Raw genomic sequence first — 17413 nt, forward strand, 5'->3', positions numbered from 1 at the left:
AGCGCCTCGCGGCCGCCGTGGTGGGGTCTCATCGCGGCAAATATGAACTGCTTTACGAAATTACATCATTCTGATGCGTTAACATATAAGATCACATTGGTCATAATTATACAGTCGTTAATTATCAAGTCATTAAAAAATATGATTTATTGTCTTATAATTAATACACAATACGTATACATGTAAATTTCTAGCAATATAAACAATAACGCTTATTTTCTCTCATCATACTTAAAAACTAGATTATACATATATTTTATACAGTCTGAAGTAGTTTTTATAACTTTTACTTAGCTGCCGTATAACTTGGGTTTCGAATACACACTCGAGTATTATTTGTTCCAGAATTATCAAACATCCATTTAATTATTTAAAATCATGTGTAACTTTTTTAACTAACTTTAACTGAAAGAAAACGATTCTTTTTTTCAAAAATATTAAAGAAAATTAACGAAATAGTATAAATTAAAATTGTACTATTAAAAAGTATTAAAACAAAAGCAGCAGCTTGAAATTAATTGAAAAATATAATTTTATTACTGATTTTCTTTTCTAATAATTCTTTATTTTTAAATGTCACCTATTTGGAAACTATAATTGACATTTTCATTAAGAAAACCAAATTGATTCCACGAATGAATCAATGAATCTGTAAAAAAAAAAGGATATTGATAGTCTTGGAACATCAGACTATATGTAAATTATATAGAAATTCTATCTGCACATGCATTTACATAATTGCACGATAAACATTGTAATATATCATAGGCAAAACAAAATTAAGAAAAAAGTAATAAAATTATATTTTTTAAATCGGTACATCTTTCATTTTAAGTAAATTATTCGTTGCACCTCGAAATCGAAAGCATAATTTTCCTCGTCTGTGTTTTATATTGAATTGATTTTGATTAATTCATAGTTTCTCACATATGTAAGTTCATATTAAAATTATTTACTTTGTGATTTGTGAAACAATTTTACATAGTTACTTGTCCGTATTTCTGCAGGTACTTCTAGTCAAGCTATTCATATAAAAGCACAACCAAGAATTAAGAGCAGTATTGCAATTGGGAAAATCATGTATGCGCCCATTCGTGGCTGGCAGATAGAAATTAGCATGTCAGCGTCGTCCATCTCATTATGCTCTATACCGTCCTTAGTTGGTATTTCGACAATTACCCTATCCGCCGATAGCGGGCTTATACGAAATGAGCATTCGGTTTGATTAACACATGATTTAGTCACATTCTCATATTGAAAAGTTGGCTTATATATATCGAAAATTGCATAAATATCATTGGACACAATATCGTTATCGCTATAAAAAATGTAATAATAATAACCATTTTGTTCCACATGGTGATTTGCCTGTAGGTGTTTACTGTTAAGTAAATAGGAGACATTAGTACATTGGTCTGAAGGTTGAAATTCATGAGCTAACAGTATTGCTCCATTGTAGCAATTTAACAAATCATTTTCAAAACTAGAAACAGATGACGTTCCCTCAGAATTAGACGTATAATTTTTATCGGCATTTCCACCATGCTTGATACCTTGATCTAATAAGGATGGTGGGTTTACGAGATCTTTGCTTCTTTTAAATCTCTTGGTATCTCTTCCGTCGCTTTCCTGTTTCTTTCCTTCATTAATTATAAACGAATGCAATGTTTGCTCTAATTTTTGTAGACGCATTTCTTTATCATAATCATAGATATCTTTTTCTCTTCGCCATGATCTTTCATATTTATTCTTCCTCTTCTTATGTCTTCGCCGTTTAATATGTCTTCCTTTTCTGGAGTTATTCACATTTTTTCGTTGACCATCTATATATTCATGAATATAAGATGTTGCGGTACGATACAACGACTCTAAACTTTTCATCGATTTTTCATCCGTAGTATGCGCCCGTGTGCTGTCGTTTGAATTTGTCTCAAAAATTTCTTTCAAAGGATTTTCAGAGCTTACATTTATGGCTGGTTTATCTGTCTCATCGATAATGTGCATAGATTTGATAGATTCGAATGTGGTTGTTTCTCTAGAGTCAATTTCTTGTGCATTCGATTCATATATTATCTTAACTTGCCTGTTCGCACCTGGTAAGAAGATTTCTTGTGTTTGCTTATTAATATTATGTTCCAGCAGGCCACAAGTGCGTAGGTTCTTTTCTCCTTTTACTACTAATATAGAAGCTCCCTCAAATCTGAAAAAAAATTGTATATATGTAATACGCTCATAAATAAATAAACATATATATAATAAATATCAATAGATTTGATCTCTAATTACAAGAAAAATCTGTTTCCTCAAATTCTTTTTACCTTGAACACACAGATAGTGCTACAGTTGCATTTTTCAATAAATAAAATCCCCAATACTCTAATGTGTCATCAGGTAAACTCATGCTCTTTTTAAGCCTTATATGTTTCCGTTTCGATGTAATCTCTGGTCGGTGAGACATTTGGAAAGCATTAAAAGTGCCATTCATTTTTAAAGTATGTTCCTATTAAAAGACAACGATATTTTTAATTATCTTATAATCCGTTCATGAAACTTGATACTGACAACAATATATGCCAGATTCAAAAAGAGGATCATATCGTCTTTAACATTACAGTTATACTAATCCATTCTTGTTACATGTAATAAATACATAATAAATTTCAGATGAAATTTTTTATATTAAATGCATATAATAATGATACGTGCACAATTCTAGAAATAATGATATTGAATATTTACTCTTCTCTTCTTACCGAACAAAATATTGTTGAAATCCCATCGTTGATTTCTATAATATCAGATTCTGTTACGGCATATGCAACATCAGCATAAAAAATATGTCGTAGATACAAAGGAATTATGATGAGTACGAATGGCAGGATAGCTATCAATATGCAGAAAATGATCAATCTTCTTATACCGTCCATTTTTGCTATACCTATTAAATAAAAATGGCAATGTTAGTATTAATGTTAGTTGGAATATTAATAAATAAGTTGAAATTCCTCATATAATACATCATGTCCACAGATGTCTATACACTACTTTTTCCATTGCAAAAGTCCTAAGTTAACAATCTAGTAGTGAATCTTTATAAAGGGACTCTAGTATAGACATCTGTGATCATGTCGTTTTGAAGTTAATGCTCTATCGATTATATATTCAGCTAACTTCCAAAATAGCCACAAATTCTTGAATACTAATAATATTGAATATATTAGATAAAAAAAGAAAAAAATTATATCTAGAATATATAAGTTTTCTGATTGACATCAGAATGGTTACGTTATCCCGAGTATAATAATAATAATAAATGTAAAACGATTATAAAAAAGTCACCTTCCCACAATCCTCCAAATTAGATTATAAATAAATACACTTGTTCGTTTTAGAGGTTACGTCTTCTAATTTATTTAACAAAAAATATCAGCTTCGCACATACAAACATTAACAATTGTAGTATTTATAATCTCAGCATATACATTGCTCAAGTTGCATGTATGCTTACAACTATAGTTAAAAATGGGTATATGCCTTTTTTATTATCCACTTCTCTTTCCAGAAGAAATAATTATCTGTATCCACTGTTTCATTATTTATAGAGTTTCGACGTTCCAGCTTTGCGATACTTATTTTTAACCAAATACTAATTGAATTATTTAACAAAAGAGGTTAGGCGTTAATGAAAAGTGCACAGATGGAAACCGAGTTCTATTGACAGTCTGATAAGGAAAAGCGTGATTAGGACTCGACCAATGTCGTAGCTGATTCGTCTGTTATATTGATACACACGAATGACATTCTTTAAATATCGTAGATAATTGAAATACATTTATAAAAGCTAATATCAAATCGATTCTTTTAGTGGCATATTCTTTTTTAGTCAACTCAGAATTAATGTCCTTTGATGAATCGAGGAAAGATAATTGTTTCCGATTAATATTGAATATTTCCTTTGTAATTATACATTGCATAAATTAAAATTCTATCACGATAAAATTTTTCTCTTCTTTTCCTACCTTTGTTTTCTTAATTTCGTTAAATTTAAGACGCAGTATCATCCTTGATATCTACGTTTCTTTACGTAAACTCGATTTTTACGCACAAATCTTCGTTAATACAACGATTTAACTTTATCACTTTTTCTAATGTAAAAAACCAATAGTATTTGTAGCTTTTTAATGAACCGTAGCTTGAACACGTTGCTTCTCTTCAACAAGTGGCTTCTCTCCAACACGTTGCTTCTCTCGGAAATTTTGCTAGCGTTTCTTAATCCTTCTTTTACAAATACCCGCCTAATCTGAGACTCCTTTATACAAAACCCCTTTCTTTTCTCTCCTTTTTCTCCCACTCTTTCACAAATTTTCCAATCAAAAACTTTTGAAACTGTCTGACTACGTCAATAGTGTTTCAATCATCTGATGACAAAACTTCCGGAATTCATAACCGTTACGAGCGCCAAAAAATTCATGAGAGAGAGAGAGAGAGAGAGAAAGAGAAAGAGTTTCTTCCCAAACCTCAACCTAAATTACTTCTAGAATATTCTTATAGATGAAAAGATATGAAATACCCAGAAGTACTTGAATCAGCACACTCAAATGACAAAACTATGTTGATTAATGCAAGATAAAACTACATAAAATAAAAATAAAACAAATAGATATTTTTTAGTTTTTTTTAATCTATCTAAATTATATTTTTAATCTTAAGATATCCATATCGTAATATGTAAAACATGAAATAAAAATCAAATAAACGGAAAATTAATTAAAATATTACTATTGTACATATATATATTCTGACTTACTTTTATGCAATAAAAATCATCATTGTAATGATCATTGTAACAATTCTAGCATATATCTCTGTACTTAAAAAGTAATGCTACCTATTGATTTATAATAATTGTCTTTAGTAGCAGTATGAAGCTCAGATATATCAATCTGATTTAATATTGTTCCTCCAAACAATGTATCCTTGTATACCTAAAATATGAAATAAATATCTTTATTATGAATTTTATCGTGAATAATAGATGAATCTAGTTTATAAAAATAAGTTCTGTTACTTTTAATATTTCACTTGCGTCATATCTTTCTTTAAATCTTCTCCAAGCTGGGTAATCCTTTTTAAATGATGTATTCATTAAAGTAGCATGTAATTTTATTTTCTCATACTCCTTCTCCATTAAACCTAAATTTAAAAATTATATAATTATATAAACGAGATATCAGAAGAACTAATATTAAAATAAAATCATGTATTTTTCAGAGATGCTTATATATTATTAGATATTTAATTCTATAATACTATTTACCTGTGTCGATAAAATATTCAGCAACTTTATCAACGAGTTCTTGCAATTTTTCGTTGTGTGTAACTTGTGCAAACAAAACTTTAACATCAGTAGGATCATCATTCATACATGCAACTCCTTGTAATTGTACATTTATTGGCCCAGTTTCTTCAAGAATAGGCCTGTAATAGATTACATAATTACTTGAGAATCCTTTAAAACAGTTACAAATGTATTATATTTATAATTCTAAATCAGGCCTGGTTAACTTTGAGCTCCAGAGCCATGACACTTCTCCCTTTCCATCCAGTGGAGAGTGAGGGAAAGGGAGAAGTGTCCTGACTTCGGAGCTCAAAGTTGAGATCTGTTTTAAATCATAGATGATTTTATTGATTGCAAAACTAAATTATATGATAAATTAATATCACATAATTTAGTTTTATAATTAATTGTATATCATGTATTATTATCAAGTAACATTATCTTACTCTATAATGTATTCCTTACACTCCTTGAGAGCATCAATAGCATGTTGTTTGTCGTTCTCATCAAATAGTTTGAGTATTCCAATAGTAAGATGTAACTTCGCTGGTATTTGAAAAAGTGATTCATCAATATTGTATGTAGATTTGTCATACTTTTTCAATACATCATTTTTGAAAGAAATGTATTTATCAATTATCTCTTTTTTATTCAATGGAATTGACAAAAAATGTGTAAAACGCATCTTTTTCTTGGAAGCTTCTATTAGCAAATCAATTCTATGTCTTGCAGATATTATAGCCTTACGGTCTCGTCCAGTAATAACTACAAATAAACATATAATTAAAAATTAATTAAATTAGTATATTAGTCTTATATTAATAACAATATGGTATCAAATTATTTTTACCAATGTTTCCATCTTCTCCTTTTTTTGGTATATCAATAGTTGTTCTTGTCTCATTTTCCAATTTCCTGCGTGTTACACCTTTCGTACCAATTATATATGAATAAAAAATTCTGAAACATTATAATAAAACGTCAAATTATAAACTATTACAACATATTGTTCAATCTACTACATTATTATGTTACACAATTCTTACATTATTAAATTATAATTATGACAAAATAATATTGAAAAAGATTCTCACTTAGGTACGTAAAAGGTATGCTTAAAGCATGTATCATGAGATATTATTTGTATCTCAGTTTCAGATTCCTCATTCGAACAAACTGATTCCTTGTCCTCCATATATGGGGCTGATGTATGAATGTTTTTCCAAGCTGTACTTTCGTAAAATCTATAGCACCGTCCATTAACCCAAATTAATTCTGGTTCTAACACATCCATTATATAAAATGCAATATGTTTCATACAAACACTCCTAAAATTTACGTTAAATTGATGCATTTAAAAGATCTTTGCATGAATTTTTGAAATTAACTAAAATAATATTTTCAACTTTTACAACCAATAAATAAAATACAAAAATACAATTTTACAAAGTGCTTCTTGATATAATAAGTAAAACCTATATTTTATTTATACAAAATATATAATGTTCAACAATTTAAACATTACATTACTCCACATTACTCCAAAAACTCCACAATTGTAAAACTCTTGTTATATATAACTTGATACATTACTTTTAACTGACACAATATAATCATGTTGCAGTTCAATTACCGTATTAAATAAAAATGTAATTAAACTATATTTTAATCTTGCGATTAGTTGCAAACTTATTTGGAGTAATAATGTATGCCTCCTATAGGTTAGAAGTTGCAACGTAATACTCTGCTGTGTGATAATATGCAGCTCGTCGTACGATAAATAAATAATTGTCACTCACTGTTACTCAGGAACATTTTGTTCAACATAACATCCACCTTCTCAATGCATTTAACATGAGATATTATTAACACAAGTATGCACAATAAATTGCGGCCTTTTCGTCGTATTTTGGTCATCGACCAATCATGGGGTACAATTAGATATAATCCAGGAGAATGCAAAATTAGCGTTGCAGGCCTATCCAAACGGATTTACGTAATTGCACGAAGAAATCGGCCAATCACGTCAGTCTAAAATAAGCCGTAACACGATTTTTTTAGTGTTAAGTTGTTAGTACATACCACTGCAATTTTTCATATTAACATATTTAACACGTGATTTTTCTTTGAAAAATCAAATGGCTATTTTTCAGAAATTTGACTAAAAGTGCCCTCTTCTCTCGTAAACATTTAAGATTACCTTTAAAAATAATTAGAAAAAATTATTATTTTGTAGAACAAATTAATAACTTTTATAGCTGTAAATTATACAGACATTTTCTAATTTAGATAATACATTGCGTAATACATTACAATAATGTAATAAACAATGTAATAAATAAAATAAGAATATATTTTTATTGCTTTGATAACTGGATGCAACTTCGTATGTCATAATTTAAAGTTATAGTTCTTTACTTAAAGGGCTATACTAAAGAGTTCATCAGAAACGGTGAACTAAATTAATCAAACACAATGGAATTATGTTAACATTATATAAACGGATAAACTTAATTAAAAAAACATAGATTGTGTGGTAATCCTAGAAAAATCAATTATTACCAATAAACGTAGAGTTCTTTTTATTTAATATTTTACATTGCTTCCGTTTCGAAAATCACGCATCACATTTTTGTAACGTGTAAAGACGAAATGTCGGTAATACAAAATTAAATTTATAAATGCAAGATTTTTCATCCTTTGTCCAGTTTTTATAAATATCAGACAATCACAAGTCAGCAAGCACAACGGCAACCCAGTAAAGCAGTTAGAAATTCATTTATAATCTATTATTTACAGAAGTTATTGTGTGCATAACGTATACAAATAAATATTTTTTCAGGTATTTAACTTTAAGACACTGATATCGAAAGGTAGGTTTAAATCTTACACAACTATCAGAGCATGTATTTTACACTGTGTGTGTGTGTATATTGGCATATAAGTTACAATATTTATAAAAGATACAACATGCGTAGTTATCACGTATAAATGAACATGTGTCGAATTTACACGTAAAGATGGGAAATTAAAAATTTTCTAAAATTTATTACATGCTAAATCATGAAAAAACGCTTATCACGCATATACAAACTTGCCTATTTTACAATAATACAATTACAAATGTGTATCTACATACGCCTAAATATATTATCTAAATATATTTCACGATAGCCGAAGTGTTCGCGCAATAAATAACAATTTTCCATTTATAAATTACAGCTAATCCTCGTCTGTACCTTTCTGATACACTGTCCCGAACTTGCTCATGTACTTACGTACAAAATCTCTTGCTTTGTGTTTAACATTTTCATTACATTGTAACTCGTCCACGCTTTTACAATGTTTTAATTCCTTCGCAAGTACAAAATGTGTTAACTGCAACAGAATAAACAATCATAAAAAGCACTGTCATATGCGGAATCCATTATGCTCAAGTTCAACATACCTTTCTAGCTAGATGCTTGAAATCTTCAGTATTAGTTATTCTACCTTGTTTGCAGTCATTTTTCCTATATGGATTTAAGAAGTGAACCATGACATTAGCCATATTTATTCTAAATGTATCCTTGATTTTCCTTTCGGACATAGGAGACATCTCGGCTGATGTTGATTGCAGCTTGCTCAGTCCATGTCGCGAATGAGACTTCGATTTATTACTTCGTCTATGTTTCCTTATCTTCTCAACATGATCTTTCGGTTTCGTTCTTTCCTTTTGTCGTCGTAGTTTCTCTTTTATTTCTTTATACGCTTTATGATCAATACGATCCTCTTCCCTACGTGGCTGTAATATAAATAACAATGAATCGATTGAAGTCGCGCAAGGCATAAAAGCTTTAAAGTCATCAGTATTAACAAATTTAATATTGTGATACATGGAGCGTATTCCTTTTTAAAGAGATTTAACGTTTTATATAAATTTTTAAGAGTACATTTCATATATTAATACAAGATGAATATAAGAAGTAAATTATACTTACACTAATAATTCTTTCTTGGACCAATCCATCCCTTCTTTTTTTAGATTCAGGAAACGGCAGTGAACTTCCAGTCAAATTATGACCTAACTTTTTAGATACATTTGGCCTAGATGTGCTCAGAGGACTATCTGTTAGAACGCTACTTGCCTCCATATCATCGTTTCTTTGATCCTCGTTATCATCATCAATATCTTCATCGTCCTCATTTGACGAACTGGATTCTTCACTAGATTCCGAGGTAGATGACGAGTCTGGCTGTACTCCGATATGATCGGGTGGCGGAGGTAACCATTGCGATATTCTTTCCTTCACATGGTAATAGTACGTTCTACCTCGGCTATCCGTCGCGCTCTTCCATTTCGGTGGCAAGTCTATTGCCGGAATTTCAGGATGTGGTCGATTCGTGACACCTTCCGTGGACGCAAGATTAGAGAATTGTTGATCTACGGGATTTTCGATGTGGTTATAAAAAGGCGCTTGAATTGACGTAGAAGGGATGCCACCAAAAACAGACACTAAACTATTTGGAAGAGGTAGTTGCCCTTCGGTATACGGTTGCGGATGTGATATCAAAGAGTAGGGAGATGTTTGACTGAACACAGGTGCTTGACTTAATGAGTAAGCTACTGGTGGAATACCAGTCGTAATTCCAGACGACATATCGGTTGCCATTGTTGATGATAGTACATGAGGACTCTGACCTATTATACCAGTAGATTGAGCACTTCCTACGTATACAGGAGTGCATTGCTGCGTGGCTTCTCCTCCATCTATAAAAAGATATTACATTTTCTATATTAGATATGTAAAATATACAAATGTGTTTAATTGTAAAAAGTTATTAACATTTCTGCACACAGATTAATTAACAAATATTACCTTGAGTGGAATAATGTTGCCATTGACCTACAGTTGGATTATAAAAAACAGGATAACCAGTTTGAGGATCAACCATGGCAGTAGTATGGGGATCTATACCCAATGCCAAACATCTATTCTCATGTTCTTGCCATGTTTCTTGTTGTTGACGACGTTGCCTTTCCTCCTCTTCTTTTGCAACTTTCAGTGCAAATAATTGCCTACGTTCGTACTTTGTCATTCGTGGTATAGGAACTAGACTTCGTTCTTCTATTCTTTTATCTTTCGTTCTACTATGATCAGCTTCTGGAGATTCTCGTCCTCGTCTCCTATCACCACGTTTGTCAATTTCATTTCGACTATATCTATCAGATCTAGGTCTAGAAGTTTGTGAAATTATTAGGTTTAAAGTTAGTTTGAATATTTAACTTAATGTTTATTTGCATTTATATACTACTAAGCATCACAAAGATCTGTATAACTACAATGATACGTTAAGCATACAAGTACATACCTATCATATGACGTGCCTCTCTTTTCTTCTTTCTCCAATTCTTCTCTATATCCTCGATCTACAACAAAAATCAAAAGTAATATTATATAAATGTTAATAATTTTCGACTTTGTATGCCATTAATATATTCTCGAAAATAAGCTCGATAATAACCTGCTTCTCTTTCATGCTCCTTCATTTGCTCAATTCTTTCTTTTTTCGGTATTCTAAAAACTTCTTTTAGATTGGACCATTCAGCAAGAAGACCAGAAGCTAAATCAGGAATAAGATTCTGATCCGTATTCTCTGATTTAACTTCACCAACCGCTAAACAACTTTCGATATTGTTATTACGTTTATCTGGAATGTCATTCAGACGTTCATCAGGACTTTTCTTCTCGTTGCTATCAGAATTACTATTCAATTCTTCGCAGCTCATCTTTGATTTAATCTGATCATCTTCTGGGGAATCAGCATTCGGAGAAAGATATAATCTTTTCGCCCATCTTTCAACTACACCATATATTTTGCTATCCATTAACATTGTCTTGTTTGGTATTGGCAGTGTATTTAGAGTTTTCAACACTTCTAAGCGAAATTGTTGAGCTTCTTCTGTTTCGTTTGTGGCAATATCCATAACGTAACTCCAAATCAAACGTAAACCGTGATAATCCAAAAATAATCTTCGACACGGTTGCTCGCCACTTTGAATAAGACGTAAGAAACGAGTTCTGTGTTCTAATTCTCTACTACGTACCATTAATCTACTTAACGTTAATGTATGCGATCGGTTTTTCAAACCACCTGAACACAACTTATCTATTTCTTCCTCCAACTAAAATGAAATGTAAAAAAACAAAGTAATAAAGAAGTAATTGCTTAACAAACCATATTAACTCGTATAATATTACTAATTGTGCAATTGTATTTACATCTTCATCCTCCATATAATCAGCCGGTTTCTTTTCCTCCTTTTCCTTCTTCTTCGGATCTCTTTCGCGCTTTTCTTTCTTTTCAATCTTTTCCTTTTCTTCTTCAGGTGTTTCACCTATCCAACCTCGACAGTTCAGTGCCTCACAATAACATTTCTGAGCTTCTTTGCTATTATTTAAACATATAATAAATTGCACGAATGAAAATAGAGATATAGATATCTATATATACAATCTACACAAATAAATAGCTACTTAATAAATATAAAAATAAAAAAACGTACCCGTAACGTTGAAAATGATAATCAAATGTAATTTCTTCGCCAGCGGCAATAAATTTTTTGTTAAAAAAACCTATTCGTAGTTCTCCATTTACTGTCCACTAAAAAGTATTTAATTATTATTAAAATGTATATTGTTATTCTGGCATTTTTCAAAAATTACTTTTATTAGTTGCGGGATAAAGTATAAATTTACCTTTTGCGTTTCCGCATTTGGGTCACAGCTATGATTAATAAATCGAGATATATTTCCTTTCATGGTAGCATCTATAATCTGATCGGATTTCAGTGCCATAAAATAGTAATGTCTGTTTTTATCTTTGCAATATTCTTTTGCACGACGTTTAAAATCCTTTGGATCTACAACTTCGCCTACATATTCCATTATAAACTCGCCCCTGCAATTGTAAGAGTAATATAAAAGTAAGAAATCTTTTTTGTTTCTTATGTTTTATTCAAGTCATAATTCTATTTCTTGCTCGCTGAAAAAAAAATACTTACGCCATTATGTCGATGACAGCACGTAATCCAAAACCTTTCTTCTCTGTTCGAAAAACTTCGCATTTGGCATAATTACAATTTTGGAATCTTTTATTTGTACATCTATCATTTACCACGCATCTAGGTCCACTAATAAATATGAAAATAATATTATTTCTATTTGTATAATTTATTTCTATTGTGCTATATTAATTTATATATCCGAAGATCTCTGAAGAAAAACATTATCAAACTTTATCTTATTAAAAATAATTACCATTCTATCATGAGAAGTCTATTAAGGCAATCTTCCCCACAACCAAGTTCTCCTCTCTCAATTTCTTCTTCAGTTAAGAAACAATCACACACCATCCTTTTGGTTTCCTTATTTGTATATCTAGTAACAAATGTTATAAATATTTAATGTTTTTAGATATATAAAATAGCTGTACACACTTTGTTAGAAAGAATATTCATATAACAAAAAACATTATTTAATCCTTAATTCTATATACCTTTCAGTAAGATACAGATTTTCATGCAAGTGCTCAAATTGACTCAGTCTTTCCTCCATTTCTCTATCTTCTGTTTCGAGAACCATCGGCAACGAAATCTTTGCTCCTATAGTTTTTGGAATTTGTGCTATGGTTGAAACAGTAGAAACATTACTGGATATCACTGGTACATCTTTAATTTGCTCCAATTCTGTACAAACTTTTACATTTGTACCAATAATATTATGTTTCGATTCTGATGACGTAGATTCTCCTATATTTACTGGTGCATAACGTGCTGATTCGGTTGGAGGTGCAAAAGATGAACCAAACATTGACACAGGAGCAATGATAGAGCCAAACCCAGCGTTTGATCCACCCATTTCAAGCTCACTCGATCTTCGCCAACGGGATTTTACTTTAACTGGTTTTGAAGAGTCCGAATCATATCCTGTAGTATTATAACTAGTACTCAAAGGTGTCAAAGTATCAATTGATGTTGGAATCTTGTTAGAATTATTTTCCTTATCACATTGAGTCTCAAAGTTATCTATTTTTACTTCTTGAGTAATTGAAGGATTCGTATTATTAACTACTTTTTCTTTTTCTTGTTGAAGAATAGCTTTTGAGACGTCCATATTAGGTTTTGTAACCAAGCCACGTCCGCGAGATCTAAAAAATTCAAATTAATTTTTTTCATTTTTAAATCCGTAATACAGAGAATATTATTCATCCATATGTAAAGTAAATCATTATATTTGAAATGTTTTTAAATATATTTTTATTTATTAAAAATTATTTGTAAAAGTTAATAAAAATTAATTTTAATCATACTAAAATAAGTCAAGTATCTGCTATAAATTTTTTATACTTCAAGATTAAATTATTTTATTTCTTACCTTTGTTTCATTAATCCAATAGATCGAATTCTACTGCTTCGTCTTACACCCGAACTGTTTGAACTATTTTCGGAAGCCGTATCAGTACTTCCACTACGACCTCTGAATTCAGTTTTTTTGTCGATATCGCTTATATTGTTAATTGCATTTTTTATATCAAATTCCCGTCCTTTGTAACTGGTAAGTGATGATAATGTGTCATTACTATTTTCGCTACTGCTGCATAATTTGAAATCTTCATTATCAACTTTGTTGTTATCTCCTTCGCTGTCTTGATATTCATCAGTAGTTGTTGAATGCTCTGGATTCTTTTGCTGACCCGCACTTCTCTTGTCTTGTGTAACTTTTGATTTTAGTGAAACTCGATCTGCACACTGAAGTTTATCAATGCAAGAGTTGGATACCAAGATATTTTGTTCTTGATTTGTAACAATATTGTTGGGTTCCATAGTTTTCGAGAATATTTCCTTAATTTCAGAGCTAACAGAATTATTTGGGCGATGTAATTGTTCCATTTTATCTAATATCGACGAACTACTTTCGTCATCGATATTTAATGGGACCGGAGACAGTTTTTCCATGTTTAAAGGAGTTTGTACTGGAGAGTCGGTGCTTTCCACACTAGAGAGATCATTCACTAACTTTTGTATTTCTTGTGAAGAGTCGCTTATCTGCATATCTGCTAGTTTATTATCTATTTTATTAAATGAATCTTCCTTTGAATCTACATGCATATTTTTTCCTTGTAAATCTTTGCTTTCCCGCTTACAATTATCTTCCTCAGTAGAAGAACCAGACTCGTCTTTGATAGAACACAAATGAACTTTTTCGGATATCGATTCTGAAATTTCCTTTCTAATTTTATCATAAATTGTCTTGTTCTTTTGTTTTTTACTACTGCCATCTTCTAATCCAAGTTTCTTCTTGTCGATATAGGGTTTATCTGCATTAAAATCTGTAGTATTACCATTCCCAGTACTGCACATTACCGATTCGTCTGCATGCATGGCTGATATGGAATTTTCTGATTTGTTCGTATGTACATTATTAACATCTTTTCTAATAGCATGATATTCATTGTTTGAAATTTTTCCTGACTTGGACACCATTGCCATTGATTCAGTATCATCCTCATGCTGTATCACAGTAAATTCTACAAAATTTTTGTCTTCTACATTAGGTTCGTTTACAACTAATACTTCTTCAATTATAACGTCATCCTGTGCCATAGAATATCTATTGTCCCCAACATTTTCCTCCATTTGTATTTCTTCACAGATCACCATTTCCTCTACGACATCTCCCGACCAGGGTTCCGTCTTCGTTGATGCAGATACAGATAAAAGTTCACCGCTTGGACTTGGATTACCAACAACGACCTGTTGTACATCCTCTGGGCTAAGTTTTTCTGAATTTTTAATCATATTATCTATACCATCTTGACTGTCACTTTCACCCGCATCCCGTTTATATCGAGTAGCATTGTAAACAGCATTCTCATTATTTACAATTACGCTGTTACTGGAAGTACCTTTGTGTTTATTATGCTTCTTCTGAGAATTTTGATTCTTCTTTGAAACTTGGCTATGACCTTCGCTAGCAGACTTAGAGTCTTCTGAACTGTTTGAGCAAGATGTTTGTGTAATGTATCCATTTATCTTTTTTTCTTCCAATTGCTTCTTAGCTATCTGTCTGCTAGATTTGCGTACAGGTACATATTTATGAGATGACTTCTCAGATTCTTTTACTTCGGTTTTACGTCTCCGTGCCATTTTCATTCCATATATACTCTCTCAATCTGGAACAATTAAGATTAGCATATAATTTATTGCAAAAAGATGATCTTTATTCAAGTGCAATACAACATATTTTCTATATAACACAATATTGATATTCCTTGATATTCTTAGATATTCCTAGAGTATATAATTTTGTCATCATTTAATATTACAACAAATTTTGAATGACTATTATTAAATAGCAGTAAAAAACTTGAATCTAAAAAAGGTATAAAAGTATATAGATTAAGATATTGCTTTATCATATTCATATCAGTTAAAGAATAAGGAAAAGAATTATTTCACTCTTTAATTTCAATTTTTAAAGTAAAATGTCAGAAAAAGTTACTAATTTACTAATTATCTAAACAAAATATTGTAATTATATAAAAATATGCTTTGAATATCACAGTAAAAGAGACACAATTGTAAACCAAGATCGAAGGAATAAATGAACGTATATCCATCAAGGTCAATTAAAGCAATTTAGCTTAGCATTTAAAGCTGAAGATATATAAATGAAATGTCATCTACATACTTAAAATATATTGCTCTCTCTCTTTATCTTCTACTTTCTCCCTTAAAGCAGCTGCGAATTGAAGATTCACAGTAAAATATATATGCGCGAATGATAAAAATTCCCGAGAACTCGCTGACCATTCAAGTTGATTGTACAACATCTCAAAGCAAGCATCCCATCGTTCCTAGTTCGCTCTTGCTGAGGGAAAACCAGTCGCTACGTCCGTGCGTCTTTGAACGAATAATAACGGCAGCTTTACTCACTGTATGCTCCTAAAATTGCGTCCGGCAATTCCAGGGAGAAACTCATCGTTCGGGGATACTCAACAATCGTTCCCAAACAAACGCGGTGCCGTAGCTCTCTCAATTTACCGACATAATCGGGAGTGCGGGACCGTGGGACGTTGGCTAGAAACGTGAAATACCGCTGGGACGGCTGCGTGTGCGGGGAGACGGCTCGGCCGGACCAAGAGATCGCTTTTCGAATTTGACGTCTCGTCGAAGCACGCCGCACATCGACAGGCTCCTTCCTCGCCGAGATCTTCCTCGGGATCTCACTCTCTACCTCTCTCTCTCTCTCTCCTTCTCTATCTCGTTCGCTACCTACGAACCGTGTCGCTCGGCTCGGCGTTCGTCACGTTTTGGCACTGAACGAATCTCGACTCCGTGATCCTGGTGGGGCCTCCCCGATCCCGATGCCACAGCGCGCTCGGGCCCTCGGCGATCCTCCGTTTCGGCGGGCGTTAAATGCGCCGAGAGAAGCCCATCGCGTTCGGAAGGCGTTAAAGGACTCGTGAAGGAAAGTATGAGCCGTCGACATACAACATTTTCAGCATGCATGTACTCTCGTCGCCTACCCGAGTACCGCCTCTCCTCGCTCCGTGCAAACTCACTGTCGCAAACGAGACCAGCGTCAGCAACGACCTGCGGTGGCAGTGCCACGAACTTGCGGATGAGGGAAAAAAAAAACCGGGACCGCCTCGGACCTCGAACAGGGAAAGCTGGAAAAGTTATTCATGTAAATGCAAAATAAGACAGCGAGTCTCAATTGGCTGCGTTATAATTATGATTAACAATTTCGAACAATATGCATTTTGTCAATTATCTTCTATGCCCGCTGACGGTCATCAACATGGCGTACTTTAGGTAGTCTTCCACTTTATTCTCTATGAAAACTATAAAGGCGGGAAGAAACGCGAGTTCGAGCATTTATGAATTATTACACGAGAAATATATATATTTTTTAGGATATTTTTGTAAAATTTTATTAGACTGCATATTTATTGTAATGTTGTTTAAAAGAACAGTTATAAATTCTCTCGAATAACATATATGAGTAATTTTTTGAAAATTATCAGATT

The 17413-nt window shown here is 31.9% G+C and overlaps 2 protein-coding genes across 19 annotated transcripts; both read right to left on the reverse strand.

The window, feature by feature from the left end:
• Positions 1-121: 121 nt before the first annotated feature.
• Positions 122-7335, reverse strand: LOC139810424 (activating signal cointegrator 1 complex subunit 1-like). 15 transcript variants are annotated; one of them, XM_071773962.1, is made up of 8 exons: positions 7138-7321; positions 6433-6619; positions 6189-6298; positions 5785-6103; positions 5318-5478; positions 5069-5193; positions 4808-4985; positions 2800-2938 (listed from the first exon to the last, which is right to left on the reverse strand). In XM_071773962.1, exons 1-7 carry the CDS (start codon positions 7253-7255, stop codon positions 4872-4874), a joined length of 1134 nt encoding a protein of 377 aa, XP_071630063.1. In that variant the 5' UTR covers positions 7256-7321; the 3' UTR covers positions 2800-2938; positions 4808-4871. The 15 variants fall into 15 exon arrangements, with proteins under 15 accessions (XP_071630058.1, XP_071630060.1, XP_071630059.1 ...); XM_071773964.1 differs by lacking the exon at positions 2800-2938 and adding an exon at positions 3387-4632 and having other exon boundaries at positions 6433-6666; positions 7175-7335; XM_071773961.1 differs by lacking the exon at positions 2800-2938 and adding an exon at positions 3387-4593 and having other exon boundaries at positions 7138-7323.
• Positions 7336-7893: 558 nt separating this feature from the next.
• Positions 7894-17042, reverse strand: Set2 (SET domain containing 2). 4 transcript variants are annotated; one of them, XM_071773953.1, is made up of 15 exons: positions 16317-17042; positions 13756-15553; positions 12878-13528; positions 12640-12759; positions 12384-12512; positions 12079-12280; positions 11886-11983; positions 11602-11770; positions 10844-11504; positions 10691-10748; positions 10198-10556; positions 9957-10088; positions 9319-9761; positions 8787-9122; positions 7894-8716 (listed from the first exon to the last, which is right to left on the reverse strand). In XM_071773953.1, the coding sequence occupies exons 2-15, from the start codon at positions 15531-15533 to the stop codon at positions 8561-8563; spliced, it is 5292 nt and encodes a 1763-aa protein (XP_071630054.1). In that variant the 5' UTR covers positions 15534-15553; positions 16317-17042; the 3' UTR covers positions 7894-8560. The 4 variants fall into 4 exon arrangements, with proteins under 4 accessions (XP_071630054.1, XP_071630053.1, XP_071630051.1 ...); XM_071773952.1 differs by having other exon boundaries at positions 9840-10088; positions 16317-17039; XM_071773950.1 differs by having other exon boundaries at positions 9319-10088; positions 16317-17041.
• Positions 17043-17413: the final 371 nt, after the last annotated feature.

This window comes from Temnothorax longispinosus, chromosome 3 (genome assembly GCF_030848805.1).
Source record: "Temnothorax longispinosus isolate EJ_2023e chromosome 3, Tlon_JGU_v1, whole genome shotgun sequence".
NCBI classification, from domain to species: domain Eukaryota; kingdom Metazoa; phylum Arthropoda; class Insecta; order Hymenoptera; family Formicidae; genus Temnothorax; species Temnothorax longispinosus.